The 11,805-nt window shown below is 51.0% G+C and overlaps 1 protein-coding gene across 2 annotated transcripts; it reads right to left on the reverse strand.

Moving 5' to 3' along the window:
* Window positions 1-1,105: 1,105 nt before the first annotated feature.
* Window positions 1,106-10,215, reverse strand: EMX2 (empty spiracles homeobox 2). Of its 2 annotated transcripts, XM_032225949.1 has the most exons (3): window positions 9,769-10,215; window positions 6,683-6,867; window positions 1,106-1,298 (listed from the first exon to the last, which is right to left on the reverse strand). In XM_032225949.1, the coding sequence occupies exons 1-3, from the start codon at window positions 10,163-10,165 to the stop codon at window positions 1,131-1,133; spliced, it is 750 nt and encodes a 249-aa protein (XP_032081840.1). In that variant the 5' UTR covers window positions 10,166-10,215; the 3' UTR covers window positions 1,106-1,130. The 2 variants fall into 2 exon arrangements, with proteins under 2 accessions (XP_032081840.1, XP_032081841.1); XM_032225950.1 differs by lacking the exon at window positions 6,683-6,867 and having other exon boundaries at window positions 1,125-1,298.
* Window positions 10,216-11,805: the final 1,590 nt, after the last annotated feature.

Below are 11,805 nucleotides of genomic sequence, written 5' to 3' on the forward strand. Positions count from 1 at the left end.
AAATCCTGTTTCAGCACAGCCCATTAATGGAAAGAAATATATATATATATATATATAACTGGAATTTTAGAACGAGGACTGATTTCTTTCTGTCTTGCAGCAAAATTACAAAGGTCCCTTTCCCTTCCAACTTTCACAACCTTTTTCCATCTCTCCAGAGGGTACCCCATTTGGGGAAAAGCAAAACTGATTGGGGGGGGGGGAATAGAATTTGTTACCGCTACTTCTTTTAGTTTTCACAACCACATTGACACCAGAAGTTATCATAAAAAAAAGATTTACAAACTGCACAGCTTCTCGTGAAATAAACTTTAAAAGCACACTGAACCTGTCTCGGGGGAGGAGGAGGAGGAGGAGGAGGAGGAGGAGTGGGCGGGAAGTACACTTCATATCCCCGCCTGCCTTTAAGCAACCTTCCCTTTCAGGTGCTCCCCCCTTCTTCCCCCCCCCCTTCCCAAAAGCTCTTTTAACCAACCAACCAAAAAGAGAAAAGAAAAGCATGCAGTTCAAGTTTCTGGAACAGGTGTGTCATTTTGGCTAGGTGGGATTTTTCTCTCCCTCAGACTGGGAGAAAAAATCAGAATTATGGTTAATAAGAATAAACCCCTCGTGAAGTCCCTACGCGGCGGCTGTTTGGGAGAGTGTGTGCAGTTATTTCCCTTTGAAATTTGAAGTGATTTCATTCATTCTGAATGGCAAGGAACTGGATATTGGTCAATCATCTCCTCTCGGTGATTTGGCTTTGATTGACAGTCTCTCCCTTACCCCCCCCCACCCTCCGGTCTCTCGCTCGCTCTCCCTCCCTCCCTCTCTCTCTTTTTTTTTAATATCGGTGCAGGACCAGCGCGGTCAACGCTGGGACTGACCCTCGCCGTTGCCTCTGTCTAAGTCAGACGGGGCCGTGCGAACAAGCCGGAATCTGTCTCTCTTTCTCTCTCTCTCTCTCTCGCCCGGCCACGACACTCACTTTCCTGGACTTGTCCCGAGCCTTAAACACGTGTGCGGTGTTCCTGGAAAAGTCTGTTAAGCGCCAGCATCGAGTTTCTCTCTTTCTCTCTCTCTCTTTCTCTTTCTCTTTCTCTCTCACACTTTTTTGCTGCTTCTTTTTCTACTTGTTTAAAAGGGGTGGCTTAATCGTCGGACGTGACGTCGATCTCCTCTGGGCTGGCCTGCTTGGTGGCGATCCTCCACCGGTTAATATGATGAGTTCCTTTCTTCTTCTGTTGGGAGTCCGAGCCTTCTTCTTCCAACTTCTGCCGCTTGAACTTTGTCCGGCGGTTCTGAAACCAAACTTTTACCTGGAGGAGCACAAGAAGAAGGGAGGAGAAAAGAGAGGAGGCTATTAAGTTCGGGCAGGCACTCCCTGCCAGTTGTTAGACTAATTCAGCATCATTGCCCCGGGGGGGGGGGATTTTTAAGGATCCTTTTCTGCCCCTTGAAATGCTGCAACTCTTCAGGAGCTTCTACCAGGATTCGAATACATGGGGCTTAAAGAGAACCGGGAAGCAATGAGAGTAACTCCAAAAAGAAACTTCTCGCTCCGAAAATGTCCCTAATCCTCGCAGCCTCCTTTACCTTCTCCGCCTTACAGACGCTGAGAGTGTGGTTTTAATTCCAGAATCGACCTTCAGCCACAACCCTTCCAGCCAAAGGCCCCTGGTGCTCACCTCGCACTTTCCCTTTCCCATCACTGCCAATGTATGAGTGAGCGCGCACTGGCTCCTTTCTCCTTGCTACAACGGAAGCGTTCAGCAGCAGCAGCAGCCCAGAAAAGTGCCAGAAATCCCCAGAGCCTCCTCCTGCCTACCTTCGATAGCAAGAGCCAGGATCGCAGGCGGGCCTCGCCCACACACCCGCACGCAACGCGCACGCACTGCAGCTACACGAAGGTATTCCCCGGTTTAAGAACTTAACACTGGAGTTGCGAACCAAAACCTGGCTGTTGCGCGGAATTCTGGTTTCGAGCTTACACTGATTCAGAAGTTAATTCTAAGACGGGTTAATAAAGAGCAGCGATACAGTAGGGCAGGTTGGGATTGGAGGCTGGGTGAAGGTTTTTAAGATTAGAACACCGGTGTTTCCCCTGCAAAAAGGCATCCGAACATTCAAGTGTATTTATAGAAACATTTCTCCACCGACTTTAATGGGACTTCCTTTAAAGTAAGCGCCCAAACAGTGAAAAGCTATGCTCTTTCTCCTTTACTTGCTCTACCCAGAGCTTCGCCTGGTCTTGGAGCCTGACAATATGGCATTTCGTGCGAATCGGTGCTTTAAGATCCAATGCACGCTTACTGGGAAATAAATGCCATCGAAATTAATGGACTTCCCGTGGCTTCGGAAGACAATGCCAGGATCAAAGGCAATCTCATTGACTTCACAGGAACACTGACCTCCTGCCTCCCTGGAACTCAGTTAAGCCACAGTAATTGGGCTTTAAGATTAATCTCCCACTTTAGGCACAGTCCTTGGAAATATGCCCCCATTGATGTCAATTTAGGACTGCAGCTTTTTCACCCTTGACTGGAACTCGTTTTTAACATTAGATTCCATCAGAAAATCAATAGGACTCCTCTCCCAGGAAAATCGTTGAGGATCATGATGCCGAGTATTCAACACTCTTTACAACATACTGCTTGGATCACGCCGGAGGATCGGATTTGGAACGCCACTGCAGCCTTTGACTGCGTTCGAGCTCCAAATGCTTACTTTGAATTAGGAGACACTTCAATCCCAAAACTTCTAATTAACAAAGCATAATAATTCTATTAACATAACCTGTTAAGCCAAATTATCCCACGACTTAACCCTAAGGAGCTGGTTCACACAGCAAATTAAATTCTGATGTGATTCGGTTTGCTTGGCCTTGTGTGAACAGAGTCTCTGTGCTGTAGAGTGACTTCCTATTTACTCCAGAATCGCTCTATTATGGTCTGGTTTGTGTGTGGGGGGGGGGGGGACAACCTTCTGTGGGCTCCACCTCCTCATATCTCAACGGGCCATGTCAGAAGCCTTATGCCCATTTACCTGGACCCAACCCTGGTGATTTGATTTTAAACACATTTACTCTGCCTTGCCAGGCATTCTGCTTTAAATAGACCCTCACTGACCTTCACCTTCCATTCCCCCAGGAAGAGTTGGATCTATGTACATTCATCTGCATAGCTCCCTGTTTGCATTTCTCCTGTGTATTTATCTGCATCAATCCATGATACATATCATATTGTATGCCATGTATAATATATGCACACCATTTATTTTTAAAAAAAGTCTGACGGGGGGGGGGGAAGGGACTTGCCTCTGTGCCATTTACTGAACGGTAGCAACGCATCTACATATTGTAGGTAAGACACATAATAGAGCGAATGTGTTCTGTTCTTGCAGAGAAGGGAATATTTACCCATCCAGCCTGCCTTCAGGTGTGTTTATGTATGTTATCACACCTGTACTCAATTCCTGAGTCCCCACATCTTCTCTCTGTGGTGCGCATTACAGTACATTTTACACAAGAAAATGATGGTGACAGAAATTCCAGGGTTCAAGTTCTTACTATTAATCACCGCAGCTTAAGCACAATAACAACTAAGCCAGACTTTTTTAAAAAAATTCCTCCTCCACCCACTTTCTGCCATCTTTCGTTTGATCTCTCCGCTGAAAAGCGGCTCTTACTGTCGGACCTTAGAAACCGATTAACAGACAGGCCTACCAACACTTAGCCCAAACTCAGCGAGGCTCCAGGTTAATTTAGGAGGGGGGGGGGAGAGAGAAATCCCTTTAAAGGTGGAGGAGGGGATTATTCTACCGTAATTAAAAATAATCAAAGGGGGAGGGAGGGAGAGCGGTGAACGAGCTCAGTTAATTAAGGAGGAGGTTCGAATCCTGCCAACTTCAAATAGAGCCCTCTTTTGTATCCAGCGCTTCTGTCTTATCAAAGGAGGGAAGGAGCTTCGGGTCTCCTAGAAGCTGGGGGGGGGGGGGGAACCGCGATTCGGGTTTAAAAAAACGGGAAAGTCCTTCAGATTGGGCACTTTTAGGCAAGCAGGGAGGAAGAAGCGAGTAACCCCGTGAGTTTGCGAGGGGTGGCGGAAATCCGAATCAAACCCGGCCTTGCTCAGGCTGCGAGTCATTTAGTAACAGATTGTATTGGTCCCGAAATTACCTTCGGAGCGCTTGAAACTGACTTCCCCTCTGGCGGCCGAAGGTAAAGGCGGTTTTAAAAGGAGGAATAGGAAAAGGAGCGCTTTCTCTCCCCTCAACCTCCCCCCCCCCCCCCGGCTTCAGCCTGGAAATGCCCGATAAAGGCTTTTCAACGGGAGGCGGGGGCAGGGCAGAATCCGAAAACGGGACCATTTTAATCAGCCCCTTTAACCCGCTTCGCTGCCCTTTCTGAAGCCCTTCGCTGCCAGGCGCCGCCTCCCCCCCCCCCCCCCATCTTGGCTGCGTTTTCAGCTTCTCTCCCGAAGCCCCTTCTTTAAGCAGTGCGAGCGGGGGAACAAGGGGTGAGTTTAATTTGCTTTTCAGCGTGCTAATTGAAGGGGACGGCGGTTCATTTCTCCACGCCGGTCTCCAAAGGGGAGCTCATTTTGTCGGGGGTTGGGGGGCCTGACACCGCCACAATAGACCCCGACCAGCTTCGGAATCAAGCGGCACAAAGACCACCTTAAAGGCCGCTTTGCTCGTGGAAATCAGCTTGTCAGCAGCCCGAACCTCATCAAAGCCTCGATCCCGTTGACTGGGGTTTTGTTAAGGGAGGCATGTTTAAAACAAAAGATTCAACCCCGTCCCTGCTCTCCTCCGCTCCGCCCCGAGAAAGGCAAGAAGGGTAAAGGGAATGGGGGGGGGGGAGAGGAGGGGGGGAGGAAAAAGTGTTACAACTTAATCCGACCCACGAACGTTACTGTTTACTGGGAACTTTGAACTAAGCTAGGTCTATTTTCCCCTTCTTCTTCCTCTCCCGCTTCTCTTCCCTCCTTTTTAAACGCCAGAAGAAGCGCGTTTCTTCCGAAATGGCTTGGAGGGGAGAACAAGGCCCCCAAACTTAAAGGGAGGGGGCCGCAATAACCAAGCTGAACCAGCACCGGGAACTCAGGCTAAAGAAGGAAACAACAATCTTTCCCCGAACGCCCACCTTCAACCAAGGCCTCTGGTGACAAAGACGCAGGCGCCCAGAAGGCAGCTGAGCAAGCTTAAAACACAGCCTGAGCGATTAATTTGATCTGCTTTCCTCTCTTCTTCCTCCTCCTCCTCGCCAACCCCTTTCCACCCCTCCCATCCCCACTCCCAAGATTAATACAATATATCATTATCCCAAGCACACTTTTCCAAGCGTCTCTTAGGCCTGATCTGGGCGATTGTCAAACAACGCCATTCTGGCCCCGTTGCTTTGCCCGGCGCACCCAGCGTTTTGATGTGTTTTTCCCCAGGTCTGTCTGTCTGTCTGTCTCTCTCTCTCTCTCTCTCTCTCTCTGTCTGTCTCTCTCTCTCTCTGTCTCTCTCTCTCTCACACACACACACAAACAACCCCACTAGGAAACTCCTTTGGACCGGAGAACATCCCCGCTTCTCAACGGCAGAACTTCCAACCAGCCCAGAATTCAACTCACGGAGGTGGCGGGGGGGGGGGCAAGCTCTTCGACCCACAAAGCCGTGGAAGACGGTTTTAAGAAGATTCCGACTTCACTGGAGAACGGACGGACTTTTTTTTAAAAAAAAAAAACCCGAGTGGAAATCCGTGGGGTTTAAAATCCAGGCCACTAGATCCAACAACTAAATCCTCTAACCTTTTGCTCGGAAATGGTAACGTTTCAACAGGATTTGGGGCTCCTAAGCAGAAGTGCTCAGGATCGCGACACCTTGTTCAAATCCAGTTATTTTAGTCTCCTTGCATATGGAATCAAGACGTATGTAAATTAAAAACAGGACATTTCAATTTCAAAAAACAAACCTGGAAGGGGAAACCATAGGATTTTCTCCCTCCCCCTCCGCCTCTCCTGGGCACGTGATCTAGAGTTTGAAATGCCTTGTTAAATGCGCAGATTTTATTTAAAACAATCCCAAAACTAGTCCACACCCTAATTAAGAACACAATAACCAAACAAAAGAGCAGGCCGTTTCTACTTCAATTGTCCCAACTGACACGGGACAACTGTAGAGGGAGGTCCTCATAAAGGCCCCGGTAATACTTTTAAAAATCCTCAAAGATGAAGAAGCCCTGACACTCAAAACTCCTGTTTTTTTATTCCTCTGCCTTGAAATTTGGCCCCGGATTATCCTCCCTGCGTGAGCCAAAACCTGTTAAGCCGATCTGCCTTGATCAGCGGTGTAATCCTAGGCTGGTCTACTTAGAAGTCAGAGCCACTGAATTGAACGGGCCCGGCTTCCAAGCAAGGCGCATAGGATTGCAACTAGGAAGATGATGAATTCCTTTTACTGCCACTCAGGCGAAAGATCTCATTTTACTTGGGCTACCGCTGGCTTTTGGGCCCCGAACTCTTCTATTTTTTAAAGAGAGAGCGAGAAAAAGAGAAAGGGGATATTCCTTTTTCTTTAAAGAATTGTGACCAGAAGGAAATATTTTAGGCTCCCCCCACCCCCCCATCAACGCGGCCCTTGCATTTCAGGCACTGTACACTGGGAACCGTTTCCCCCTCCTCCTCTTCTTCTTCCTTCCTTCCTTCCTTCCTACCTGAGTTTCCGTGAGGCTGAGGCTGTGGGCCAGCTGCTTTCTTTCCGCCCCGACCACGTAGTGGTTTTTTTCGAAAGCGTGTTCCAACCTCAGTAACTGGGATGGAGAAAAAGCGGTGCGGATCCGTTTCGGTTTCCGGGCCAGTGCGTTGTGCAAGAGGAAACTCTCCGGGCTGGTTTCATTACCTGTTTAACCAGAAGAGGGGAAAAAGAGTGAAGGCAGCCCCCCAAAAAGAGCAGGAACCAACCAAGCCTAGCTAAATACTATTTTTTTTGCTTCTCTTTCTCGAGATGACGAATAAAACTCGGTTCCTTCTTTATTTCGCTCTTCTCTGATACGAGGTTTGTTACTTCGCCAGGGCTCCGATTCTCCCTAGAAGGCGGACTTAGCTGCCCTCTTCTTTCCTAGTACTTACCTCCAGAAAGGAAACAAGGGAAGGAGATGAAGCTGAGGGTATATTAATTGGCCATTTGGCATTCTTTTGTGAAGGCAAGATGAGGTGTAAGAGTACTTCGAAGGCATCTAATTAGAATTAAGGGGAATGGGCAGTAACGAAACAAAGCGAATTATTTATTCTATGGGTCAGTCTTCTCCACATACTCCGGGAAAGGTGCAAAAAAGAATCTTTCCGGAGACCCAATTTTCTGAATAGATTCCCCCCCCCCACCCGGATCCACTGTAAACTCCCACTTTATTTTCTCGGTGTCACGAAGCCCATCGCTCTTCCTTCTTCCTCTTCCTCTTTTCCTGGCTGGGCACTTTCGTTTATTTTGAAAACTCTCTTTGTCAGTTCCCTACTAAGATAAGCGGGTAGAGTTACTGCCCTTGCCACTCTCCGTTTTGAAAAATGGGGTCGGAGCACCGCTCTTGCCAAAGTTGGTCCTACGAAATTCAGAGTCCTCCCTATAAGCCTCCCTCCCTCTTCTACAGAACGCCAAGCCAGCAAACGGCGCGCAGAGGGGACCGTGCCTTAAAAATAAGTCTCGCTGAAATTCATTGGGCCTTTGTCCTATCCTAGAACAAAAACACGGTTGTGTTTTTCTTTCCGTGACACGCGCACACACACACACACCCCCAGTGTTTCATTCTCCCATTGCAGAAGCAAAAAAAAACCAAAAACGTTTTTAGTAAAGGCTTGAATATTTTTCCCCAATCGCCCCTACTGCCTATTTTGTTCCAGTGATTTCCCCGCCTTGGTACGCCTCTCCTTTTTCCCCGGCGAGGCCGATGCCCGAGTCTGACGAGCACCACAACTCCAGCCAAGCCCTTCCTGATTCCGCTGGCGCCCTTCAACCATCCGAGCACAACGGAGCGCGGATTACGGACAGAGCGAAACCCTTAATTTTCCGGAGTTTTAGTCCCGCAATAACCAGCCTCTTGCTACCGGTTCTCTTCCTTCTGGGGAAACGCTCCAACCCGAGAGTAGCGCCAGTGTGGATCCGACCTTTCTTCTCCACACCCCAAATTGGTGCCCCGGAGTGAATTTGGCGGATGGGCTTTATTTAAGTGTTTGCTGGGCTGGGGGGAGGAGAAGGGAAGCTTTATAAAATGATTGAAGCGCCAATAGATACTTTTCCAAGGCATTGGCGTAGGTTAGAACTGCAACTGCACGCAGGGAGTGAGAGAGAGAGACAGAGAGCAGGAGCGCGCGTAGAGCAGAACGGATGCCTTACAGACATAGGCAGCGGGTGCAGATCTCAAAGGCTGATTGCTTCTCTCTCCCACTTCCCCCCCCCCCCCCACTCCATCTCTGCCTTCAAAAGTCTTAATCACTGGGCCTCCGAATTTCTCTCCCTTTCCTTCTCCCTCCCTCTCTCTCTCACACACACAAAAACGAAACTACGTTCTCCCTTTTTAACACCCAGGCTGTCTCACCTGCCAAGGGTCCTTTCACCCACTCTCCTATTTAGTAGGAATTATATGCGAACCCATGAAGAAAGAAAGGAAAGGAAACGAAAGGGGAGAAGCTGTTAGTCAGGAATCCTTCCCATGTCTTTGCAGCTTTACATTGTGTTGTTCTGAAGATCTCCCCGTTCACTGGAAAATGACAGCGGAGGGAGGGGGAGTAGGTGCCGAACCAAAACAGAGGGATGCGACTGCAGGGCGACTTAAGTTGTTGTTTTCCTGAGAAGTTAAGACCCTTGGAGACCCTGGACTTCAAAGGGATGTATTCCAAGAAACTTCCCTTAGAAGCCGCCCTTCGGAAGCCGATTACTGTAGCCCGAAGGGCTCACAGAGAAAGAAGGCTAAGGAATGTGTGTATGTGCTTTTATTTTTGTTAGTTAGAAATGCACACATGCCCACCATACAAAGTCCTCTCCTGAAACCGCTTCTCAAAGAAGTAGCCTAAATCTTTGAGTTCAGGAGACGGCATTAATCCCCAATGCAGGTCACCTTTGGTTTGTCCGTTTAAAAATAAATTCGGTTGTGAGATATTAAAAGCCGCCCTAATGCTAAGAAGAATTAGCTTCCACTCTACTCCTTTGTTCTCCTCCGGTTTTAATAAACTCGAGTGTCTTTTCATTGGGATTTCCAGTGATAGGTTAATTTACAGGAGGAGCCCCCTGCTCCGAGTTAAATGATTGCGCCAGTTTATTTCGTCAAAGATTCAGACGAACGCGAAAAAGAAGGAAAGAAATAGGAAAGAACCCTTAAGCCGAAAGACAGGAATTTCGTCAAAAATTCCCTCTCTTCTCCCGGAGGAAGGTGGTGGTGGCTGCTTTGAGCCAAATCGATTCTCGAAATCGTGGTTCCCGAGGAACCCTGCTCGCTCCACTCCCTTTACACCCCCACTTTGCACTTTGCAGATCCGCCAAGAGAGAGAGGGGGACAAGCCGGAGTTCCATTGAAGCTGATCCGGATTAGCGCAAACAATTCTTTATCGGGGACGCAAATGGCTTTCGAGGTAGCAGGAACAAAGAGCCGCCACTTCCTCCGGGCTCCCACCTGAACCCGAAGGCGGCGGACTTGGCCCCCTTCCGCAATAACGGCAATCGGGAGTCCCACTCCTCGATTTCTCTCCCCACCCACCCTGCGCAAAAAAGCCGGGGGAAGCGAGCGCGCCGGCCCTCCTCCTCGGCGCTTACCTTGGAACCGGTGGCCCAGATACCGGTATCTGTGGATGAGCCAGGGGTAGAAGGTGGACGGGTCCCTTTGCTGCGAGGCGAAGAGCGGGTGCGGCGAGGGAGAGGAGGGCAGCGGGTGGGCGGCCAAGGCGTGGGGCGGGGGCACGGGGTGGACCGGGACGGCGGCGGGGTTCGGCGGGTGCGAGACAGCCTCGGCGAAGACCAAGTCCGGGTTGGAGTAAACTCCCCGCCCGCCCGAGTGGAAGCCGTTGAGGAAAGGATTCATGGGGCTGGAGTTGGCATAGCTGAGCGCCGCCGGCCGGATGGGATCCTCGGCGCGGGAAGCGGGCAAGGAAGGGCTGTCTTTGGCCACCAGAGATTCGATGGTGAAGCAGCGTTTCGGGGTCGGCTGGAACATCCTGGCGACGAGCGGACGCTCCTCCGGCCGGCCTGCCGCTTGCCGCCGCCGCCGCTTCTCCTCCTCCTCCTCCTCCTCCTCCTCGGGGTCCTGGCCAGGAGATCGGAGGGATCGGCCCGCCTAGATCCAGAGTCCGGCCGCCGGACGGCCGCCAGGGACGGCAACAGGAGGGAAAGTGCTTGGCCGCATGAAGAAGCGAGCGCCCGAAAGGGAGGCGCTCTCTGCAGCCGCTCCGCTCGGCTCCCGCGCTCCCTTCATCCACTAAGGGGAGAAAAAAAGTTGCTGGGCGAAGTTCTGGCTTTTTTTCTTCTTCTCCTTCTTCTCCCACCCCCCTTTTTCTTCGCCCCCCCCCGCCCGTCCGTCCGCCCTCCCGCTCGCTCCTTCCTTCCTTCCTTCCTTCCTTCCTTCCTTCCTTCCTCCGCGCAGCGCCCGAGGCGGCCCCTTTTAAGTCCAGCGGCAATCCATGGCAGGCGAGCGATCGGGGTCCCTTTGCCCAAAGTGGCGCAAACGATTTGTTAGTTCATGAGCCTAATTAGTGCCGCGGATCACATAAACAGCTTCCTCTGAAGCCTGGTAAATGGCTTGATGATTGGTCGCTATTACTCGCCTTGAGGTTGAAGGGGGAAAGACTCTTTAAAGTGCGTCAGAGGGGAGAGGCAAAACTTCTGGCCCACGCGATCCTGGAGGGATGGATCCGGGCCCGACTGGAACGGACTCCTCCGCCTGCCGGCCCCAGACGGAAGGGGGGCGAAGGAGGAGGGAGAGAGGCGCAAAATCACCGGAGGAGGCAGGGAGAGACGGACGCGGCGGCGGTCCCGCCAGCGGAATCCAAGCCCACCAGGACTCAGGTAGGAACGGGCGGGGGGGGGGGGTGTCCTCTCCCAGCTTTGAGCAGAGGCGGGGAGGAGTTGGGGTGTGTGAAAAGAAGGGAGTCTCTCCTCCGGTTTTAAAACCAAAACAAACGCCGAACCGGCTGGCTCAAGTCAAGAGGGTTTTTTTTTGGGGGGGGGGCGGGACCCCATCTCCAACCTTTATGAGAAAGATGAGGTTCGGAGAGGGGGACGCGCTGCGCTTTCCCTCGTTCGAGCGCCTTCTCACGCCCCCCTTGACACCTTAGAAGCCTTCCCCACTCCCCTCTGCAGTCCCGGAATCTGCGTGGGGATCACTTTCTCCTTCGGAGACTTTTCCGAAACTCGTTTCGGGACCCCCGGCGTTTTCTCCACCCCCCCACCCCCCAAAATAGAACTCAGTGCGTGCCACACCGCCTTCCTTGGCTCCGGCCGGCAGCAACTTCGGGGAGAGCCTTACAGAGGGAGAACGGAGATCGGGGGAGCGGGTGGGGGGGTGGTGAGGACAGAAATCTGAGCTCGCGGTGAAGAGACGGGCTCGTCATCCGGGGATCCGGCTTTGTCCGGGTTTTCGAGCTTGCCGTGGCGTTCGGGGACGATTTTTTAGGCCCGAGTCCTCCTGCTCCCATTGGCTGCCACGGTCGAATAATTATGATCACATCCTTACACTGCGGGCCGCTGCTTAGTGTTTATTGGTAGTTAAGGATCTATTATCTATTCATCAACCTCCTATTTTTACCAATTACACTCTCCTAAAGTGAGGTACCAGCAGGTATTTTTCCCGTTTACCAT

Source organism: Thamnophis elegans, chromosome 10, assembly GCF_009769535.1.
Source record: "Thamnophis elegans isolate rThaEle1 chromosome 10, rThaEle1.pri, whole genome shotgun sequence".
In the NCBI taxonomy this organism is placed as follows: Eukaryota; Metazoa; Chordata; class Lepidosauria; order Squamata; family Colubridae; genus Thamnophis; species Thamnophis elegans.